Here is a 25003-nt window from a genome sequence, read left to right as displayed (position 1 = left end):
GTTATAAGAGTGAGAATAGAGCCAATCATGAGCATGAATCAAAGTTCACGACGTGATCCTTGGAACCTGAAGTTGAAAAACATGCGTAGTAATAGAATAAAGTCTCTCACCAGTGTGACAAAGTTGTCACGGTCATGAGTGTCTTAAGAGTCCCTATATGAGTTAAATTAGTTATTGAGATTTTCATGAAAGTTGTAGTCTTAGGTGTTACCTTTCTAATGCCTTTAGAATCACCTAAAAATGAGGTCTAAAATTTCATTTATGACCTTTTTAGTAAGTAAATTAAGGTCAAGCTATCAACATTTAGGGAAACTATTGCAATTTTTGTGATTTTCAGTATAATAGATGATGGAGTTAGAACTTAAAGTCTTCATAAGAGTAGTAGAGAATATTTTTAGCTTTCATATGAGATAAAGATAAGTTTGATTGTAGTAGTAGAACCCCTATGTATTATTTTATGTGAAAATTGTCATTATAAGATAATTGATTTTGATACATGTTGTATGATGGGTGAATTTGGTGAACATGAATAGAATACTTGTGTCTATTGCATGTTGTATGATGTAAGATGATGATAATAAGCATTAACATGCTATATTTGTGTTGTTGAAATGGTGATGAGCATTGATATGTTATATATATATGATTGGTATGTTATTATTGAATGAATTGTTGAGCATTGATATGTTGTACTTGGATGAATTATTAAGTACTGATATATGCTATTATTGGTTGAGGTGTTTAACATTGGTATGTTATACATGATTGATGTTGTTGATCTCTAGATGTATTGATTAGATGTGATGTATATAGTAGATGTATGATGAGGTGTAGATGTTGAGAATGTAATATGGCTTTAAAACATGTTGGCTAACTTAGATTTAAGGAGAGGAAATTATTTTGAAAACTAAAGATCCTACATAGGTATCTTGGAGTGTTGCTCAGGTAGGTCATTGTTGGAAAATCCTTCTTGAGTAGGTTTGTCTCTCGAAGTAGGTTTTTGAGGTGTGTTGAATCTCTTCTAAGTCCTTTGTTAATGGTTGAGTAAGGTAAAAGGTTGAGGACTACAACCCTTAACCAAGTAACTGGAAAGGTTACATAATTCCTTAAGGATGGCTATAGTGGGCTAACTTCACATGTAACTCAGTAATGGATATAAAGGTTGTGATACACTTATACCTATTTGTACCTATACCTAGTTGTACCACTCCAAATTGTGTGGAAACAAACTTTCTGGATGTAAATGATAAGACCCGAGAAATCAGGGAAAGGATTGATATCTCATTTTGCTATGATCGAGTTGACGCTTTGGATGCAAAAACGATTGAGTTGGTTCGATATGGTGGAATCACTTAGGCTACTCATATTGTTAGGATATCTCCATAGGTGAATGCATGACGATGCATTGGTTGATAAGTTTGTATATGATGGGTGTAAAGGTGTGTTTATATGCATTGTTGATGTCTTGTGTGACATGATTTAGATGATATACATGTTTGCTTGGAGTGTTGTAGCTTTCATGTATAGTTGTGGTGTTACATTGTATGTTATATAATTATTTTCTATAAATTCATATTTTTGAACTCTAGCTTACCCTTCTGTTTTCATGATGATTTGGACTGTGTATGAAAACAAATCAAGGTTAGACTTGAGGAGCTATTGTTGGTAGGGGTGTGTTCTTTTATTGATGGCAGTGCTATTGTGTATAGTTTGTATAGTCGTACTTGATTGCTACTAGGGTATAGAAATATTTAAGATTAATATACACATATATGAATTGTTTATATCTTATTAGATGTTTTACTTTTATACTCATGTTATGTGTATATATGTATGATGTGTTTCTTCCTTTAATCTTATATATGTCTTAGTAATCTAATTTTGAGTGCTAATGATAATGATATCATTTAGTATAATAACCATGACGAGTCATTATATATAATATGAACACTAACATAATATTTCTTAGTTAATGTTACATATAAATTTAAAGAAAATGTATTTTTTGTTGTACAAAAAAAATATTTTTAGTAACTACATTATTATTGGTTGTGATCACTAATCTCCATGCATGACTTATCGGATGTTGGAAAAAAAAATATTTTTAATTAACTTCAACGATTTTAATTATAAAATTTGAATTTCAAGAAGATTAAAAAAAAAATATTCATCAGTGGGTTAGATGAATTACACAAAGAAAAAGGTTTGTAAAATAAAGATAAAATAATGTTTGGAAAATAAATAAATAAATGAAATAAGATTTAGATATAGATAACTTAAAAAACAATCAACCATTTTTATCATTTTAAATTCTCACGTGCAACTATTAGAATTGGCTCAGTGAGTGTTAGAAGGAGTTAGAATAGATACGTAAAGACCCAAATTGCTATCATATTCTAATTCAATAAAAATATAAAATTATAAATTTTATCGATTCCCATGTTTATGAATGAGAATAGTTATATTATTTATAAAAGCTTCACTCCTCTCGTGTAATTTCTAACGCTCAATTTCAATTAAATTCTTCTGACTCAAACAAAGTTAAATTGCACTTCTATCCATTTCAAATATTTTTTACCTTAAAAGAAATTAAAATTTAAAATATTTTCTTCTTCTTCTTCCTTATCTTGTGACTTATGTTTCTTTCTTTTATTTTTTTTTAATTTAAACTAGTATTTTAGTATGTATATTTTACAGGTTAAATACTTATTATATATAACTAAAATTTATATATACAAATAAAAATTATATTTGAAATATATATATTTAAAACTTATATAAATAGATAATTTTAAATATATAAATTATATTTTAAATTTAAAATAAACAATTTATATTACATTATAGAATTATTTTTATTTATTGATAATTTATTTTTAAAAATATTAATATTTAATTTATAAATACATATAAAATTAAATTAGATAAGAAGTTAAGAGAATCAATAAAATTCTCCTATCAAATAATAGATAGTCATTTACATTTAATATTAAATGATCAATTAGTTTGTTCCTCTCCTTTATGCTTTCATGGAATTTTTTTTCTTATTTTTTTATCTAGATATTTTAACTTATATTGATTTAAAATTTCTATTTTTTCTTGATTTAAATTATTTTATCTCTTGACTTATAAGGATGAATTATCCTGATTTTTTTACGATAATGATTTATCATTATCTTTTCTCCTATTATCCTGATATTGCTTTAATTATTACATATTGATTTTAACTTTTATATATATATATATATATATATATATATATAGATATAGATATTGATTTAAATTATATATTTTTTGTTTAAATTGTTTTATCTCTTGACTTATAAGGATATCCTGATTTTTTTAAGATAATGATTTATCATTATCTTCTCCTATTATCATTAATCGGAATCGGAAAAAAAACAAGTTCATCGTTTACAGAAATTACCAATCCTCTTTTTTTTTTTTTAGGACAAATTACCAATCATCATTTTTCCTCTACTTTTTCTTCATTTGTGTTAGCAAATAGCACTTTAATGATATTGCTTTAATTGTGTAAAGTGAAAATGTTAGTAATTCTTTTGGGCGTTGAAGTCGGTGATTGATTTGGAAGTTAGTGATTTTTGTCTTCATTGGTGAGTTACAATTTACTAATCTAAGAATGTTAATTAATAATTTAATATATCACTTTAACATTGTGTTTAGTTCTCACAAGAGAAAAAACGAAGAGCGAAGAGAAATAGAAGAGAGAGAAATAAGTATTTTATTTTGTGTTGTTTTGTTATACTAGTGTTTGTAGGGTGGAAGTTAAAGTTGTAATAATTCTAAACTTTAAGTTATAAATGATATAATTTAAGTACGTGAGAATTAGTCTCCAAATGACTAAAATTATATAAAATGAATTCTAAGAAAAAATTTATAAGTTCATAATTCTATAATTCTATAATAATAATAAAAAGTTAGAGAGGTGCTCTAGGGCTAGTAGAGTTCGATTTTCGATCTGATTCCACCAAGAGAATCCTTATCTTCCTCTGTTGGCTAGTTAGCATGGTAGAAGATGAAGAGTTGAGAATCTAAGCTAGTGTGTTGAGTTTTCAAGGTCGTTTCTTTTTCTTCCTTTTTCCTAATTCTCTCTAAATCTGAGGTGAAGAAATTAAAACTTGAACATTGATTGATTTGGTTGTTGTGTGTTATTGAATTGTATCTAAGTTATTGATTGCGTTGGTGATTTGAAGATTGAATTCTTGCAAAGTGGGATTTTTGGGTCTCTTGAGCATATTGGGAAGATTTGGGTGATTTATGATTTCATTGTTATTGCATGTTGATTTTGGGGTTGGATTTTGGGGAAGACTACTAATTATGTTACTGAATTTCCATGAGTATTAAGTTGATTATGGAGTTTTGTTGTTCTTGGTTTTGAAGAGAAAATTCAATGGAATTGAATGATTTGTGGTTGTATATGTGTTGTTTCTTGATGGAAATGAGTTTAGGATGATATTTGGAAGAATATTGTTGCATTGTATGTGTGAATTTTCTGAGTTTCAAGTAGGTTTAATTTGAGCAAATTTATGATCTGCTAAGTGTAAAACTCATCATCACGTCAAGCATGCCTTCATGGCATTGGACGTGGCTCAAATCAGGGGTCCTTTGTCTTACTTGCACCAAGCCAAGATTAGTGGTGTCAAACATGAGAAAAGAGGAAAGTCTCTGGCTTGATCACATTGAACGTGGTTTAAATGACATCGAACATGAAGTGAGAGAATTGTTTTTGCCTAAATGGGGTCGAGTATGGACTTTGTCACGCTAGGCATGAGGGCCTAGGAGTTCTCTACTTCATCCTCATCAGGCACAGGTTGAATGGAGCCAGACATGGGTGAGACAGAGAACTCCTTGTCTCAATGGTGTTGGGCATTAGATGTATGGCGTCGGACACGATTTGCTTTATAAAAACTTGTTAATTATATGATTAATTTGTGAACATGGATAGGTTATATGAATCTATTGCATGTTGTATGTTGCTAGGTGTGATTGAGGTCTATGTATATTAATTTGGGATAATATATATAGATGGTTATATGGTGGACCTGTTAAAGTGCAATTGTATTGTACATTGATTAATGTTGTTACATCTTATATCCATTGACCTAGGATAATGCATATAAATGATAATTGTTTAGGTGTGATGTTGATAATGTTTTAGAAATTTAAGCATGATTTGTTGACTTGTTGAGGTATTGATGTTGAGAGTGCTATAGGCATTTAGGCATGTTGATTGACTTAGGACTAGAGGGAATTATTATTTTTTTTTTTGAAAATTGGATATCTTATTGTATGGTGCTCTATGATCCTAGTTGTTGAAAAACCCCCTTTAAGTAAGCATTATCTCTTGAAGTGGATTGTTAAGTCTCATCTGGATCTTTAATTAATGTTGGAGTAAGTTATGAAGTCAAAGGTTACAACCCTTAACTAATTTTTAGAGAGGTGCATGGTATCACAAGGATAGTTAGTTGGGTTGTAATCCATGGAAGACTTGCTTAATGCATGTCAATTTCGTGGTAAGCACATACCCAAATTTAAATAGTAACATCCAAGAATTCATGTAATTATGGATTGGTATCTAAACTTAATTATTGATCTAGCAAGCGTGAAAGACGTGAAAAATATCATGTTGGTTCAGTAAGATCAAACCACTTAAACTATAACCTTTATTGTAGAAGATCTCCGTAAGTGAATGTGTGACAACTCATGTAGTTGAGAGGTTATGCATATGATGTGGTGATTTTAGTGTTGTTGATATGTTATGTGATTTATTGTTGAATGGCATTGATGTGGTGAAATATTAAATCACTGTATGTTGTTAAGTTGTTTACCTTTGTAAGGTTGTGAAATGCCATGTTGAGGTGTGTTGATATTATGTTGCCATATTTGTAAGCCATAATTCATTGGGTTGAATGGTTTACTTGGATAGGTTGGTAGTATATTTATATTTTCTTTTATACTTGATATGTTGATCTATATTGCTATGATGAAGTGTTGTTTAAGTTAATTTGCTTTAGTTATATTATGTCACATGTATCAAGTTATATATGATGTTAGACATATACTATGTTGCTTTGTAGAAAAGTTTAAGGTTTTATATTGATTGTTTATGTGCCATTTTGAGATGGTAGTGATTGTATGATTATATTGAAAATTGAGAACATGTATTGTGTAGTTAACTTACAAGTTGGTTAAACCTTGATGCATGTTGTTGAGTTGTTTGAGTTGTAATATAGTTAGTTAATTCTTTTATACTTTCTTAATTCATTGTATACTAGTTTACCCTTACATATTTTCTTGTGATTGAACTATGATAATCATACTTGGCATGAGATCGGGGTAAGGATAGGCTAGAGGAGGAGTTTTTGTTTTAGGAGCCATGTTGGATGGTGGTGTAGCGGGAAGCTACTCTTGTATAGGTTTTGGTAGAGTTACTTGACCAAAAACCTAGGGTTATACTATGTGTGTGTGTGTTTGTGTGTATTTTAGTAGTTGATTCAACTTTTTCTCATGTATGTATATATTTTATCACTTGCATATTTAGAAACTATTTTATGTGTTAACCTTAGATAATTATTTTTCGTTGTTTATTATTGATTTTGTTAAGTGTAGTAACCATGACAGATTGTTATATACTCAAATACAATTTTTGTAGAGCAAATTTTTTCGCCATTTCTCGTCAATCAAGAAATAAAAAGATATAGGACTTTATTCCTTTTTATTTCTCATCTCCCTCATTTCTTACGTGTCAAACCTATATACTTATTTTTACTCTCATTTTCACTCTCTCCGTCTCATTGCTTACCTATTTCTAGGCTATCAAACAGAGTGTAAGTCTTTAATTATTTATATTATATTTATATCTATATCTATATATTATTAAAAGTGGAATATTTTATTAAAAAAAATCACCCAAAATTATGCAGTCTGCACTCACATTTTTGCTAAAACCTTTTAACCTTTTAAAATTCAAACTTTTCTTTTATTAATTTACTACACACAAAATGTCATTATAGATAGAATAAATGTAGATATAAATATATTTGATATATATCCAAACACAATTTTAATGTTGATTTTGAAAGAAATTCAACATATTTTGTGTCACTACAACATATACCTCTTTTTTTTTACAATATATCAATATATATTATATCTATAATGTAGGTAAAAGTAATTTTTTAATGATAAACATTTGTGTCACTAACTATTAGATACATGCCACTATATGACAATCCTTTTATAATGATTATAAAAAAAATTAATTAATATTTAATAAATTTAATGATCATTATAAGAAAAGTGTTATTTTTCTGCGAATTTTTCTACAAAAAAATATTCACAAATTTTTTTGGCAAATTTTCTTGCAATAATAATTTTACAAAAAAAATTCAAATTTATTTGCGAAAAATAATTTACAGAAATTTCTTACAATTTTTTTTATGAAAAATAATCCACAAATTTTTTTTGCAAATTTTGCTACTATTTTAATGATCAGAAATTTTTTCCCATGGTAAAAATTTGCAGAAAATGTTGTAAGAATTTTATCTTGTTTCTTACTGATTTTCTTGTAAAAATAAATTTGCAAGTGATGTTTACTAAATGGTAAAAAAAAATTGCAGATAATTTTGCTTGCAAATTTTTCTGCCAATTTTAATTCGCAGGAAATATAAAAATCATATATATAAATTTATAAGTTTAAGAATTAAAAGATTTACTTCGAGCCCCACGTCGATTAGAAATAAAACAACTAAAGAGTATATAAGTTGGAGCAACGCTCACCTTACAAGTAGAGTTTGTATGGTTGAATGTTAGACCTATAATTTACATGCTTCAAATGAATTCATTGTAAACATTTGAAAGTTAAAGAATTATTAATAGAAATTGTACAAAAAATACCTCGAAATAGTAATTTCTTTGATTTTTTTATTGAAAAAAATTTGTAGAAAATTTCACAAGAAACTTTCCAGCGAATTATTTTTGTATAAAACTTTCTTGCGAATTTTTTTCACAGAAAACTTTCCTGCGAATTTTTCCACAGGAAATTTTTTTACGAATTTTAAAATTCACAAAAACATATTATCTACGAAAATATTACTTAGAGATAAAACTTCACAGAAAAATTTATAAGAATAACATTTCTTACGAATTTTTAATGAAAATTTACGAAAAAAGTCACATATAATAAAAAAAAATTTAGTAATAGACTTCAATGCCAATTAAAAATACCAATAATCCTTCACGTCAATTAAGACATTACCTCTTATTTTGTGTGAATTACACTATTAATAGGTACTTTAATTCTTTTCCACTATTTTACATTGTGTTATCATCAAGAAGATGAAAGATTTTTTTTCCTTTCATTATCATCATTTTTTCATACAAACAGATTTAAATTATTTGAACCAATATTAATAAATGAATAGTGAGAAGATAATTAATTTTTTCTTCATTGTTAATGTTATCATTTATCGGTTCTTCAACTCCACGTACAAAACATATATACTTATTATCATAGTTACATTTAAAGTATAATATTTTTATAATTAAATTTAAATAAAAAAATGGTATATTAGTATTAATTCTTAAAGAAAAATATAAGCTTAAATTATAATACATAGACACTCTTATATCAAGAAAATGTTGTAATTACAAACTATGGGCTTCCGAAAATTATTCTATTATAACCTCACTATATTTAATGGAGTTAAATGTGTTAAATAATAAATATAAATATTTATAATTTAAATACTAAAATAAATTTACTGTAAAAAGATATTAAAATTAATCTTATTATTAATGGAAAAATAATATATTAATAATATTTATTTCTGTAATATGATTTTATGATTTATAGTTATTTTTATTGATTACATTTAAATTTTATATTAGAATTATAATTAATGTAATATATTAATTATTATTATTATTTTAAAATGTATGCCTCTTTTATTTTATATATAATATATAATATAAATAAATAAATGCAATTATTTTCATAACTCAAATATGTCATTTTACGTTCCATTAGTTACTACATTTATAATTTAGCTTTTACAATGCAATATGCACATTTTATTTCAAATGTAGTGCATATTAAATACTCCGAATCACTTTCATATTCATTCTACCTCTATTTTCCAAATTTAAATACATTAAATTTCAGAAAAATGAAATGATAAGATTTTTGTTACAAATTCTATGTTCCAGGTAGCCTCCTATTTAATTGAATCATTTTACTTTTTTCATTTATTTTTTTTAAAATTATTGTTGGTATTCATCTTTTTTAACATGGTTAAGAGATTAGACATCAAAATAATATTTTTATTATTACATAATAGAGTGTCAACTCATATTATTTTCATTATTACACATTACGATATAGGAATCAACTCATGTTGACAAAGTATGTGTATAAATCAATTTTTTTCTCTCATAATAGATTTTTCATTATCAATGACTTGATGTAGAAGATAATAATATTATTAACATATGTTAGTTATAATAGTGTAAAAAAATATATTAAAAATTTATAAAATAAAGACTATATAATAATATTTTTTATTATCAATCTTTATATATTGTGTAATAGCATTTTGAGAAATTATTTTTCGATGGAACATTTTAGAGATTCTTTCAATTTTTTATTTAATTTATTTTTATTATATTTATATATAAATTAAATTTTAATATTTTAAAATAAATTATCAATAATTAAAAATAAGCTTATATGATAATATAAATTATTTATCTTAAATCTAAGATATGATTTATATGATTAAAAATATTAATTTATAAAATTTTTAAATATAAAATATAAAATATATTTAAACATAATATTTATTTATATATATAATTTATTACCACACTTGTAAAGACCTTACCACACCTATAGCCCAACTTATTCAGAATGCCATGCATACTGTACTTCTAAAGATCCATCAACTCTTACTCATGCATGTGTTGATCCCTACAACACATCAAAATCACCAACTATATATTCAGCATTCACCACCCACCTCCCATGCCCGACCACCTCAAGGAACTTCTCAATCAGAACTTTCATCTTGGGTTTGGGTCCAAGTCCAGTATGCCTCTCCAGCGTAACCAAGACCCTCAGTATTACATGGAGAATGAGGATAACTCTATTGACATGGGAGTTGATAATGCAACCACAGGGCATATTGCTCAAACCTCTCCCCCCACCCTATGACCACATAGTTGTCTTGGGTTACTATTTCTCGTACAAAAGTTGGTTTTGATGAATTCCTTCCACGATTTTTCTATATTATCTTGGAATATCAGAGGGGCATCGCTACAAGAAGAGACATATTCGTCATCTCGTTAACTCACATCATCCCTTCTTGTTTATGGTCTACGAAAACCATGTGGCCTTCAACAAAGTAGAGATCTTTGGGGATAGCCTTGATTACAGACCTCTTTATATTCAAGAAGTAGCCGATCATGGTGGTGGTATTTGGTTTCTCTCCTCGTGTCATGATATCTCTTTCAATCTCATTCACTCTATGAATCAATGCATCACCTTCTCCCTTAATAAGGGTTCGACCACATGGTGTTGTTCATCAATCTATGCCTCTCCATCTCCTGTTGCATGAGATCTCCTTTGGGATCATCTTTCTTTGCTTAGGAACTCTATGCCAGGTCCTTAGCTCAACCTTGGTGATATGAACGAGAACCTTTATCCCCATGAAGTCTTTATCAGTTCCTTCTCTCATAATTGAGCAAAAGCCTTCTCAAATGTTATCCACAGTTGTGGTTCCTTGACATTCACACCATTGGAGGTAAGTATACTTGGTGTCACTCTACAAAATTTGGATCCCATATTAGGAAACGTCTTGATCATGTAATGGCTAATGTGAATTGGAGACTCCTCTTCCAACACGTCTTGGTTGAGATTTTCCCCTTCCACCAATTTGACCATACAACATTACTACTATACTGCTTAAATTTTGCTAGTCAAAAATCTCCTCTTCCACTTTCAGGCCTCGTGGATCACCCACCCAAATTATGAAGACCTTGTCAAAAACACTAGGAGTATCACAACTGGTGATGCTATAACCAAACTTTTGAGCATATGAGATAAGTCCATTAATTTTAACAAAAACACTTTTGGTAATATCTTTCGTGACAGAAGACAGATTGAGGCTAGACTTAAGGGGATTCATCAGCAACTTGACAACCACCCTACCTCTAACCTCATTGCCTTTGAAAGACAACTCCAAGTCCAATGTAATCATGTTCAAGCTCAAGAAGAAATGATTTGGTATCAAAAATCGAGAAAGAACTGGGTAAAGTTTGGTAACAAAAACACCAGGTTCTTTCATACCCAGGCATCTATTCATAGACGAAGAAATAATATTTCTAGCTCATTTATTGACAACCTTTGGGGCACAAACCCTACTACCCTTAAGGAGGAAGCACAAAATTTTTTCAAAAATTTATTCCAATCTACTACTAGATGTATCCCTTGGTCCTTTCAGCTTCAATTCCTCCCATGCCTTGAGGACAACTGGACCATTAAACTCCAAAGCTTTGTCACCTTCCAAAGGTAAAGACTATCCTTTTCTTCATGAATCCTTACAAAGCACCTGATCTTGATGGGTTCCAACCGATCTTCTTCAGAACATATTGGGATATTGTTGGTAATACAGTATTGCAACTTGTAAATGATGCTTTCACAACAAGTAGTTTTAACCCCCTTTTGGCAGAAACTTTGATAGTTTCCATACCAAAATCAGGAACTCCAACTTCCTTAAAGGAGTTTCGACCAATTAGTCTGCGTAACGTGTTACTAAAGTTGATATCCAAAGTTATTGTGAATAGAATCCGGCCCTAGCTTCATAAACTTATTGCTCCCCTTCAAACCAGCTTCCTTCCTGGTAGAGGTTCTTCGGATAATGTTCTACTTGCTCAAAAGATTGTCCACCATATGTATAAAATGAAGAAAGTTAATAAAGGTTAATTATTCCTCAAAAAAGGCCTACGATAGGATTGATTGGAGTTACCTCAGACTCACCCTCTCAAACTTTGGCTTCCCTTCCAATGATTATCGATTTAATCATGTTTTGTACTTCCTCTACTCTCACATTAAAATGGAATGGTGAACATCTCCCTTCCTTTTCACCAAGAAAAGGCCAACAATAAGGGGATCAATTTTCTCCATACCTTTTCCTTTTGTGCATAGAGAAGTTAGTTGTTCTCATCCAAGATAACATGTCTAAGTAGGTGGTTACCAATTTCCTTATGTAAGAAAGATCCTAAGTTCTCGCACCTATTTGTTACTAATGATTGTCTCCTCTTCACTCGGGCTACTTGTTCTCAAGCTCATTTGGTCAAACAAATTCTACGCACCTTCTACGTTGCATTTGGTGTCAAGGTTAACATCCAGAAATCTAGATTCTATGCCTCAAGAAATGTTCTGAGAGGAAAATTAGCTAAAATTTCTTCAATATTAGAGCTTCAGCATACAACAAACTTAGGGATTAAACCTTGGGTTTCCTCTCTTAATTGGGCGATTCAAGAATTCAAACTTTTCTTGCATCCTAGATAGTATACACAACAAGTTAGCTAGTTGGAAGTGCCATTTATTAAATCGTGCTGGTCGGACTACTCTAGCCAGTCGGTTATTGGTGCCATACCAACCTATTCCATGCAGAATCTATGGCTTCCTGAAGGCATATGTGTCAGGATTGACTCTATTATACGTAATTTCATTTGGGGTAAACCATCCTGCCACTAGGCCGATTGGGAATCTATGACTAAGCCACACCTACAAGGGGGCCTTAGCCTAAGATGCACCAGAAATACTAACATCTCAATCTTTGGTAAACATATTTGGTCTTTTATCGTCAACCCAAATAAGCTTTGGGTCCAAACTTTCTACTCTAAATACCTAACAACATTTCTTTATGGGATGTGGAACTTAGAAGTGGAGCATCATACACTTGGACTTCAATCCTAAAGGCCCTTTCCCACCTTCGAGAAGGATTCTCCCTTAGAATTGGTCACAGAGACTTGTCTTTCTGGTTCGACTCTTGGTCACCTGTTGGTAAGTTATGTGAGTTGGTTGATGATGTTCATATTGCAGATAGTCTCTTATTGGTGAAAAATGTGTTCAAGGATGGTACTTGGAATTTCAACCAATTACATACTACTCTTCCTTCACAGGTCAAGTACAACATCAATTCCATCTTCCTAAATCAAAATGTACCAGACATGTTTGTGTGGAATCCTTCCCAATCTAGAGATTACTCTGCTAAGTTTTCCTATAAATGGCTTACCCGTGAACCTACTAATTTACATACTTGTGCTCAAACTTGGTCTTGGATCTGGTCCATCAACCTTTTTGAAAATATTAAGCACCTGATTTGGCTTTCATACCATGAAAGTCCCCCCACCAACTTTCTTCATTTTAAGCGTCATATCTCCTCTATTTGTTCTTGCTACAGCCTACAGGTGTAGGGCTCTTGAGGAAAGTTGGATTCATACTTTCTGTGACTACCCAAAAGCTACACAGGTTTGGCATCAGCTTCGCTTTAATACCAAAGATGACTCCTTAATGTTAGATGGAGCTACGTGGTTACACCATAACATCACCGGTAATCAAGGACACTTTTTGCTATAACATGTTGGTTCATTTGGAAGGCACGCAATGCACATATTCAAGGACCATATATGGCCAGCCTGGTTCTCACATAACCAGATCATGTATCTCCTTAACATTATCAACAAGGAATCCATCATTATTGATCTTAATCAACCACTCTAATTCATTGGTCAGCCCCTATGTTGACCCCTTTAATAAGATCAACGTTGATGGTAGCTCCTTTGGTAATCCTGGTCCCTTCGAGTTTGGTGGCCTTCTTCGAACCACATTAGGTAACTAGATCATGGGATTTTATGGCTCTTATGGATTTACTACAAACACCACTACAGAACTCCATGCCATCTATCATGATATCCAATGTGCTCACTCAGCAGGTTATACCCACATCATTTGTGAAATAGACTCTCCAACATCGCTCAGATTAATATCTCATGGAGCACCTTTTCATCACCTCAATGCTCCAATTGTGAATTTCATCCAATCCTTTCTCAATTACACTTGGGACCTTCACTTCAAACATACGTTGAGAGAGGGCAATACTTGTGTCAACTAGCTTGCCACACTAGTGCAAAAATTAATTTTAAAATCGAGGTTTTAAGATCGGTTAAAAGGTGACCGATCTTAAAAGTGACGCAGTGACAATTTTGTAAATAATGTGAACACTTTTAAGATCAGTTATTTTATGACCGATCTTAAAATGTATGTCTGACACAACTTTTAAGATCGATTACAAAAGAACCGATCTTAAAAGTTGTGTCAAACATAACTTTTAAGATCGGTCATAGAAGAACCGATCTTAAAAGTACTTTTAAGATCGGTTCTTTTGTAACCGATCTTAAAAGTTGTGTCAAACAAACCTTTTAAGATCAGTCATAAAATAACCGATCTTAAAAGTACTGTAACTATTTAAAAAATGCAATGCTCTCCCTTAGTCATTCTTCCTCACATGCGTCTCCCTTAGTCATATTTTAAGATGAATAAATATATTAAATTAATTAATAATTTATTTAAAATGTTAAAATTTAATTTATAAAAATAAATATTTTAAAATAGAAGGGTTATAATAATACTAGTGTAACTTTTACTAAGTATTACACCGCTCAATAACTTTATATTAAATGTGAATTTTATAAATTCAACCATTAGATTAAAAATTCTTACTCTTAGCTCATATATACAAAATTTTATATTAATTCAAGATGATTTGATATTTCATTCTTATAAAACAAAATTGACGTAATATATACATTTTAAAATATACTAAAATATGAACACTTTGATTACCTTAAAGTTGTTGTTCAATTTTAACAAAATTTGATATAAACATATAAAATGATATGAACTTTCAATCTAACAGTTGGATTTACAAAATTCACATTTAATATAAAGTTATTGAGCGGTATAATACTTAGTAAAAGTTAAACTTTTAAATTTATAATAAATAATTTAAATTGTATCATAATATTAATTTTAAATATAAATAAGTAGATTGTTAATTATACAAGTAAGTATATATATACATAAGATTAATTAAATATAATATAATTATTATTATTGGTAATATAATTATTATATAATTATTATATTTTTATAGTGGTCTGGATACACCAAAATGAGAAAGATCCAAAAATAATATAAGTATGAGATTGTATAGTTGAGGATGACTTAAATGAATTACTTTATACTACTTATACTGACAACATGCATTTGCTTTTCAATAGTTTATCTCATCAGAACTCCACAGTTAAGCGTGTTTGACTTCGAGTAGTATAGGGATGAGTGACCTTATGGGAAGTTTTCCAAAAAATGTGCAGAAAGGACGAAACACGTTGAAAAGTGAAGTGTCGTGAAATAACATCCTTGAGAGGCTAAATATGAGAGTTGTTACATTAATAATTTTATTAAAATTAAACAAAAATTAAACTTAATACTTTTAAGATCGGTTATTTCGTAACCGATCTTAAAAGTTCTGTTTTAAGATCGGTTCTTTAATCGATCTTAAAAGTCAAAAATAACCGATCTTAAAAGTCTTTTTTTCACTAGTGCCAAATATGAGGCCAAGACTCAAGATCTGTTTGTGTTGTTACATTCTTGTCCAACTCCCCTAAACTTTTTGGTTAGGACAAATGGTTAAGAAACTATTTTTACCATATTCTAGTCTTGTATTTTATATTTTCCTACTCATAAAATTTATCGGTATGGGATACAACATGTACTAATAAAGTGAAAATATTACTTTTTATGTATTTCACTTAAATCATATACTGACATTATATTTCATGATATTTTATGTGTTTATTATTATTTCTTATATTTTTACTGTCAATGTATAAAACATTTTTGCCATTAATTTGATTAAAAATGTTTCCATTTTAGGATTATAGTAAGAATTTTGTTAAATACATTTTTTAATTAATAAATGTTCTGGCTAAAGGGTGAACTAAAGTTTCTTCCTAGGTTAAGCCTTAGAGCTAGAGCATTCAAAATTGTAATCTGCCCTCTTAACTCTAGGATTTTAGGTTTTATATTTTCCCGTTCATGGGCCTTCTGGGCCTCGTAAGCACGAAGATTTCCATAACGGTTTCCATTGGGAATATTTGATTATTAAAGATAGGATTTTCATCCTTAGTTCACGGATTGGCACAAGAGGTAAGACCCGCTCGAGTCCTGGCCGATCTCACCCAGGCCGAGCTCACCCATGTGACCAGATAAGGTCGGATTTTTAATGAGATCACTCTCGTGGGGAGGTCAGGTCAGATTTCGATCGGGTTCATCCTTGCAGTAAAATCAGGTTGGTCTTTTGCCGAGTTCTACCACATGGCGAGGAGAAGAGGGTCTCGGTCATTTTCCTACGAATCGTATCGGATGTGGGCCGAGACGGTACACTTGCCTTCCAGCCCTGATCCTATAAGGCGAAAGGGCTTAAGCAATTACTCCTAGGGACCATATCGGAAATAAGCCGAGACGGTACACTTGCCTTCTAGCCCTAAGCCTATAAGGGGAAAGGGCTTAAGCAATTGCTCCTAGGGACCATATTGGAAATAAGCCAAGACGGTACACTTGCCTTCCAGCTCTGAGCCTATAAGGCAAAAGGGCTTAAGCAATCGCTCCTAGGGACCATATCGGAAATAAGTCGAGACGGTACACTTGCCTTCCAGCCTTGAGCCTATAAGGCGAAAGGGCTTAAGCAATTGCTCCTAGGGACCATATCGGAAATAAGCTGAGATAGTACATGAGCATGTCATCTCGATTCGTGGTTCCCCGGAACCTGATCAGGGACGTCTCTTCACATTACCAAAGAAAGGACATGCATTTATTGCAAAGCCAGCGTTGCAGGGGTGTGAATAATGATGTTGCCACGTGGCGACGCCTGTTATTAAAGTTAAGAATGTGGGACCCCCTAGGGTCAGGCGTTACAACATCTCACGCGCGTTGTGACCCTTGGGTCTCACCCCCCCACGTGCGACCCTTAACCTCTATAAATATAAGTTGTTTCAAAACTTTTCATTTCATTTGTACCTCCTATTTCGCGCGTTTCCTTCTCGGTGACTTCTTCCTTCTCCGTTTTAAGCTACGACAATCTACGGTGGCTTTGTGATTGTTTTGAGTGGGTGAAGTTGGTGTGAGAACCCTTAGGTACGCGTATCTACTCTAATCTTTTGGTATTTTTTACTTGCAAACCCTTGAGTTGTAGGTTAATTTAGGATTATTTAATCAATGGCTGCCATAAGTTACGGAGAGTTGTATAAATGGGTTAAGGATGATGTATTAAAATGTGAGTCTTTGATAAATTCTTGGGAGGCCATGGACAGTTTCTGTAGGGAGCATGTAGTTTGTCGTGATGGGAATGATGTAGTTGCGTGCAAGCCTTGCGTGGACAAGGAACCTGTATGTATTAGTTCACCCTCTACTGAAAAATTTACCTTTTGTTATTCTACCCTTATTTCTAAGCTTAAGGTGAGATGGCCCCTTACCGACTATGAAAAGGGGGTACTTCGAGCATTGAATGTAGCCCCGACTCAGCTGCACCCAAATAGTTGGGCCTTTGTTCGTGGTTTTGAAATTTTATGCAAAGGGCTCGAGATAACCCCGACTGTAGACAAGTTCTTCTATTTCTTTGAGAGTCGGGCCAACAAACGAAGTAGTTGGGTATCTGTTAGTGGGGTTTCAGGTCGGGGAGTGTTGTCACTATTTCAATCGTCCTACAAGGACTTTAAAAAATCGTTCTTCCGAGTTCATAGTGTATCAGGCAATGAGAATGTATTAGAGGAGTTCCCTTTATATTGTAATCAGAAAACAATAGTCTTTGGTGGACTAGATTCCGAGAAGCTTCCTGAGAGCGATCGGGATGATGTAAAAAAAATTGAAGACCTCAAAACCATATTCAATACTGGCAAACTTCTAGACTTAGAAAATAGGCCTACGGAACTGGAAATTTATATAGGTACTCGGCATTTTTCCGATAGTTATTTTTGTCGTTTCACGTAGGGTTAACCTTGAACGAATCTGAATGAAATTCTTTTTTGCAGAGAAAATGAAAGCATGAGCAATCGGGAGTTGATGAAATTGTGGAAGCAAGAGAAAGCTTCTAAAGCCGTCGGTGCCGAGGTGGTCGGCGAAAAGACGAGAGATGGGGATATCGAGCTTCAGAAAGGTGTGGTCGGCGAGAGCTCCCATAAACGTCGCCGTGAAATCGAGGCACCTATATCTCTGGTGAATCTGGAAACGGAAGTCGGGGAAAGGTCACCTTTGAGAGATGATGAGGTCCAATCCATCGAACAGACTTTGAGCATGTGCATCGGCGAGAATTGGGAACCTGTGGATCGTGGAACCGGGCAAGGTCAAGCTATCTCCTTCTGGGATCAAAAGTTTAACCATTCTTCCCACATTCTTCAAACCGACTTACTAGATGGCGATAAAGATGACCTGGAGAAGATGAGTGTCTTCAGCATCGCCAAAGGAGTCGAATCACTGTCCAATCAGCTTTCTGCTTTGTTGCTCATCAATGGGGACAAAATTCGCGGGATGGCGAGAGAGATCAAGTTGCAAGGAATTAAAAAGATTAGTACCCTTGAGGACAGTGTAAGCAAGGGTAAAGCTGACTTGAAGTGGGTGACTGCCGAGAGGGACAAGCTGCTTGAGGGTCGGCGTGTGTTTGAGGAAGATAAGAAAGCTTGGGTGGCCGAGAAATCGGTGATAGAAAAAGAACTTGAAGAGACTCGCCTTGCGAGAGACAAGAATACCGATGTCACCCTTGTTTTTGAGAGCGAATTGGCTTTGGCAAAGGCAGATATTGAGAAGTTGCAAGCTCATGACCTTCAGGCAACCAAAATAGAAGCCATGAAGAAGTTTGTTGAAGGTTTCGACGCTGCCACCACACAAGTAAAATTTCTCCACGCCGACCTCGACCTTGGAAGCCTCGGGTATTTCAAGGAAATTGTGAATGGTGAACTCGTGGACCCCCCAGAAGATGATTAAGAAATGTTTGTTATTCGTTGTGGTATCTTTACTTTTTGTATGAACTATGTGTTACTCTTGGGTTTTCTCTGTTTTGCAAAATGTATGTCGTCGACTATTGTTCAAGTTTTATTATTTCAAATTAACGCCCTTCTATTCAAAAATATGCTAAGTTAAAACTTAGTCTTTGAACGGATAAAAGTAATCGTCTGAAATCCGATCTTGCACAAAGAAAAATTCTAAGTTGAACAACAAGGTCGCCTAAATTCCGATCTCAAGAGTTAATGAGAAGAAATAACCAATTTTTCGAGAAAAACAATCCAAGTGGGAATTTCAAATTCTGAACCAGGTAATCGTCCAAATGCCGAATTCATGGAAAAAATAATCAAGTTTAAAAACCTTTTGAACAATGAGATCGCCCAAAATCCGACCTCTTTGAATGATAAAAAATAATCTGAGTTTAAATTCGAAGCTTTTTAACTAAATAGTCGCCCAAGTACCGATCTCAAGGATCAATGAGAAAAATAACCAAGTTTTTTTAGAAAAATAACTAAGTTTTTGAGAAAAACAATCCAAATTGGAATTTCCAATTCTGAACCGAGTGATCGTCCAACCGCCAATCTTGATCACAAATGAGACAAACAATTTTAAGTTAAAAAAGGGACTCATGTCATCAAAGTTTCGACTTCATCGCGAGTGCGAGAAATAAATCTAAGCTAGAATGGGATTCACATCGCCCAAATTCCGATCGCATAGACACATGAGAAAAATACCAATTTAAACTTGGATTTGTAATTTATAATAATATCGTTTGAATTCCGATCACAGGATAGGTGAAAATTAATAGGTTAAAAACTTAGCTTGTGAACGGAATGACCCATCATACAAATGCCAATCTTATGAAAGTGAGAGAAATAGCGCTGAGTTAAAAATTCTTTTCGAACAAAGTAATCGTCTATATTCCGACCTCATGAAAATGATAAAAAATAAGCTAAGTTAAAACTTCTTTCCAAACAAAGTAATCGTCCATGTTCCGACCTCGTGAAAATGATAAAAAATAAGCTAAGTTAAAACTACGGTTTAATAATTGGTTCGCCCAAAATCCGACCTTCCTAGAGGCTGAAACTAATCTAAGTTAAAAGATTTCTTGAATGCCATAGTCGCCCAAAGTCCGACCTCTTTGGGGAACTCGAAAAATAATTTAAAGTTAAAAAATATTTTTGAACAATAGAAACGCCTACACTCCGATCTCACTAATTCCGAAAAAAGGATTCATATCGCCTTTATCCCGATTCCCTCGAGACATGTTGAGCTCTAAAAATTTTATTTTTGATTGAGGCATCGTATCGCCTGTTAAACGATTTCTTCCGATATGGCAAGTGAACCAATCGCATAAGTAGTAAGTAGAAGTAATAGTCGTTCTTCCCAAAGGACTTGAGTAATACAATGTCAATATATGGAATTAAAGTTAATACAGACTAAAAAATGATTTCATATTTGATAGATTGTAATTGTTAAGTTAAAAAGAGCAAATGAGTTAAAGTGAACTTTCATCAAACACTTGGAATGCGGTTTTGGAGATTTACTTATATAAATGAAATGTTAGGGTTAGACTTCACTAACTTTAATCTCATGCATAAACAACATTCCTTCTCATTCAAACATTAATGCTAGCCCACTAATTTTCTCAAATTCCAATTCCTTGGTTAAAAGAGCCTAAGTTTCATTACCAAATATCAATCCCTTGAATATTTCAATAAATCCACTTGCATTAAGTTTAAGGGCTCCAAACAACAAGTGACTCATGTTCCATTCCTAGACACAAGTTTACAAGGTACCACATTCTCAAACAAGATTACCAATGATATTCCCACACCAAAAGTAATCAAAAATCATGTAATAGTTGATCATTCCATACAAGCATTAAGCACAAGAACATGATACTAACATTTGAATGAAGAAGATAGATATATATATATATATATATATTCAACAAGTTACATGAGAGTCAAGTTGGCTACATCTAACCCCAACAAAGGGGTTTTAGCAATCCATGTCCATGAGAATAGCAAGATACATCAAAAGAGTAAGAATGGAAGAAAACCAATGAGAAACAATGGTGAAGAGATGAGCCCTAGCTTCTCCCCTTCAGACCTGTCTCTGCTCCTCCTTTGGTCCCTCGTTTCAGACTCTTTCTCTTCGCGCTCAGCTCGAAATTATATCCATCAACGCAAATCTTTAAGTGACGCGCTCAGTGCGCTACGATACGCGCCCGGCGCATGACGGAAGGCGCGCTGGGTGCATGATTGGTCACGCCCAGCACGGGTGCCAATTCTCCATCAACTCCCTGATCCAGTGCGCTGAGCGAGTTGAGCTATGGGCTCAGCGCGAGTCTACTGAAAATGCCAGCTAGCTTCATTGGAGTTCAATCCAGCTTCTTCTCTTTGACATGGCCTCTTCCAACATGATTACCTATCCAAAAAATCACAAAAAATGAGGATTAATTATTTATAACCCTGTATGTGTAACCAAAGTGTCTTTACTTACAAAAGAGAAGTTATATTGAGGATTACATAAGTCAAAAGTTAGAAAAGAGTTGAATGTGTTAACAAATTTGGTACTGGAATGTAAGTAAAAATTAACATTATCATCGCCTCAATTTCGATCTCGTGGGGACAGGTTGTCCTGATTCCAATTACTTCAACTTTGGAACAAAGTGATTGCCCTAAATCTTTATCTCAATTACGAATAGTAAAAAATACTTATAAGTTAAAATTTCTTTTTGAGCAAAGTGATCGCCCAAAATCAGGCCTTTGTGAGAATGAAGAGGTAAAATCTCTAAGTTAAATTTCATTTTTGAGCGTAAATGCATCGCCCGGACACCGACCGAGATGATTTTAAGTTGAAAAGTGAGATTCTAAAATAGGAGGAATATGTCATCCAAACACCGACCCCATTGAAATGAGGGAAATGATTTTAACTGATAAACCTTCGTTGTTTGCCGATCAATCACGAGTTTGGTCTTTGAGTTATTTATACTCGCCCAGTCGGATTTTTACCGATCAATCACGAGTTTGGTCTCCGAGTTATTTATACTCGCCTAGTCGGATTTTTACCGATCAATCACGAGTTTGGTCTTCGAGTTATTTATACTCGCCCAGTCAGATTTTTACCGATCAATCACGAGTTTGGTGCCTTTAAATAACACATGTCAATCATGGAAGGATAATAGGAGATGATATTTATTGAGATGGGAAATTATTGGTTAATGGTGTCTCGTTAAAAACCTTTTCAGCAAAAAATCCTTTCACATTTTTATAGGGAATAAAAATACTGAGCTAGGAAAAGAGTGCACCTAATACAAACAAGCAGATTAACTATAATAAAAACGTAAGTTTGCAGCATTCCAGGTTCTTAGAATTATTCCGCCATCTAGCGTCTTCAGACAGTAAGCTCTTTTTCCGACCACTTCGTCAATTCTATAAGGGCCGACCCATTTGGGTGACAGTTTATTCCTCATTTGAGTAAGCTAAGCGCGCTTCAAAACGAGATCTCCTTCGACAAAATCTCTTGAGACGACCTTTGAATTGTACTTAAAAGCTGCCATTTGCTGAGCTGCCACTTGATTTATCCGGGCTCTGTCTCTTGTTTCAGAAATCAAGTCCAAATCCACTCGCCTTCTTTGTTCGGATTCTTCCTCAGAGAAGTATGTTGTGCGCACAGAGGGTTCAGTGATCTCAATCGGTATCATCACATATGTCCCATACACCAGGTTGAACGGGGTGTCCTGAGTCGACAAATGGACAGTCGTGTGATATGACCACAACACTCTAGGAAGTTCCTCCACCCATGAAGCGCCAGAGTCCTAGACACGCTTTTTTCAATCCCGATAACATAACCTTGCTGGCCGATTCTGCTTGACCGTTAGATTGGGGATGTTCAACAGAAGTGAATGTCATTCGGATATCGATCTCATGATAGAAATCACGGAGCCTTCCACTCGCAAATTGTGTCCCATTGTCCGATACGAGCACTTGAGGGAACACCATATCGGCATATCACATTCTTCCATAGAAATGTCCTTACTTTCTCTGTTGAAATGGTTGCTACTGGCTCTGCCTCAATCCACTTGTTGAAGTAGTCCACAGCTACTATCAAGAATTTTAGCTGTCTTACCGCGATCGGAAATGTACCGAGAATATCAATACCCCACTTGTTGAATGGCCAAGGAGACAAGATTGAATGAAGTCGTTCGGCCGGGGAATGGTGTAAGGTCACGTGTCTTTGACATCCATCACACTTTCTAACCCAATTGACGCAGTCGTTTCTCAAAGTTGGCCAAAAATACCCTGTGCGCGTAACTTTGTACACTAAAGCTCGTCCTCCGATATGACTCCCACACATGCCACCATGAACTTCTTCCATCACCCTCTGCGCTTATGATGCGATCAAACATCTTAGAAGGGGAGTGCTGAAACCCCTTCAATACAGCCTTTTAGAGATAACCACAAATCTGGCCGCCTCCCTTTCTATCAATGATGCTTCCCTTTTTTCCTCCGGTAACTGCCCCCGTGTCAGGTACGTGATATACGGTCCCATCCAAGAGTCAAGCTCTTCTTGGACAAAAATAACATCCCCCTGCGGCTCATTAATACTCGGTTGAGCCAACGTTTCCTGGATAACCGACCGAGTGACCCCTGGTTTCTTGGTACTTGCTAGCTTAGAAAGTAGATCGGCTCGCAAATTTTTTTCTCGCGAGACGTGGTTAAGTGTAAATTCTCGAAAATTTTTCGATAGGAGCTTAACTTTTTCCAAGTACTTAGCCAATTGAGGGTCTTTTGCTTGGAAAGTTCCAGCCACTTGTCCGGTAATCAACTAAGAGTCACTCAAGCTGACAAGCTCGTTGCCCCCATCTCCTTTGCCAAGACCATCCCTCCCAACAGCCTCATACTCTGCTTGATTATTGCTTGCCCAGAATTCAAAACGTAATAATTGTTCCAGCAATATGCCCCCCAGACCTTCCAAGACTTCCCGCTCCACTTCCTCCAAGATTCGAAGCACCGTCCACTAATAGAATCCATTGAGTCTCTCCGACACTACCCTCCTCAACAGGAGAAGTCAATTTCATCACAAAGTCGGCTAAAGCTTGAGCTTTGATTGCCCCTCTCGGCTCATACTTGATGGAGAACTCCGATAGCTCAACCGACCACTTCATCATTCTTCCTGCCAGGTCGGGCTTTTGTAAGACTTGCCGGATCAGATGGTCAGTTCGAACTACCACCTCGTAGCTCTGGAAATAGTGTCTCAACTTCCGCGCGGTAACTAGTATCGCCAGAGCCAACTTTTCAATCTTTTGATACCTCGTTTCTGCTCCCTGCAAGACCTTACTCATGACATAAATAGGAACTTGAGAAGCTTCCTGATCTTGCACTAGAACGACACTGACGGCTCGGTCGAATGCTGATATGTAAACCAATAAGGGAACATTCGGCCATGGTTTCGTCAGAATCGATGGCGATGCTAACGACCTCTTGAGTTCCATGAAAGCCTCCTCACACTCGGTCGTCTAGGTGAAATGATCATTCTTCCTTAGGCATTGAAAAAGCGGGAGCGCCTTATCAGCTGCCTTCGAAAGAAAACGCGACATAGAAGCCATTCTTCCCGCTAGTTGTTGGACCTCCTTTACCGTTGCTAGGCTCCTCATATTGATGATCGGCGAGCACTTATCTGGATTTGCTTTGATGCCATGATGAGTCAGTAGGAAACCAAGAAACTTTCCTGCTTGGACCCCGAAAGAACATTTTTCGGGGTTCAACTTGAGTTGATACTTGCCTATGGTGTCAAACAATTCTTGCAGGTCGTCCAAATGCAGATCTACACTCATTGATTTCACCACCATAT

At 33.9% G+C, this 25003-nt stretch overlaps 1 protein-coding gene across 1 annotated transcript; it reads right to left on the bottom strand.

The window, feature by feature from the left end:
- Positions 1 to 22631: 22631 nt before the first annotated feature.
- Positions 22632 to 23151, bottom strand: LOC145955925 (uncharacterized). The gene is made up of 2 exons (XM_083071428.1): positions 23002 to 23151; positions 22632 to 22889 (listed from the first exon to the last, which is right to left on the bottom strand). Exons 1-2 carry the CDS (start codon positions 23149 to 23151, stop codon positions 22632 to 22634), a joined length of 408 nt encoding a protein of 135 aa, XP_082927554.1.
- Positions 23152 to 25003: the final 1852 nt, after the last annotated feature.

Source organism: Cajanus cajan, chromosome 1 (assembly GCF_000230855.2).
Source record: "Cajanus cajan strain Asha chromosome 1, NIPB_CcT2T_4, whole genome shotgun sequence".
Classification (NCBI taxonomy): Eukaryota; Viridiplantae; Streptophyta; class Magnoliopsida; order Fabales; family Fabaceae; genus Cajanus; species Cajanus cajan.
This window is presented reverse-complemented; position numbering and strand designations above follow the sequence as displayed.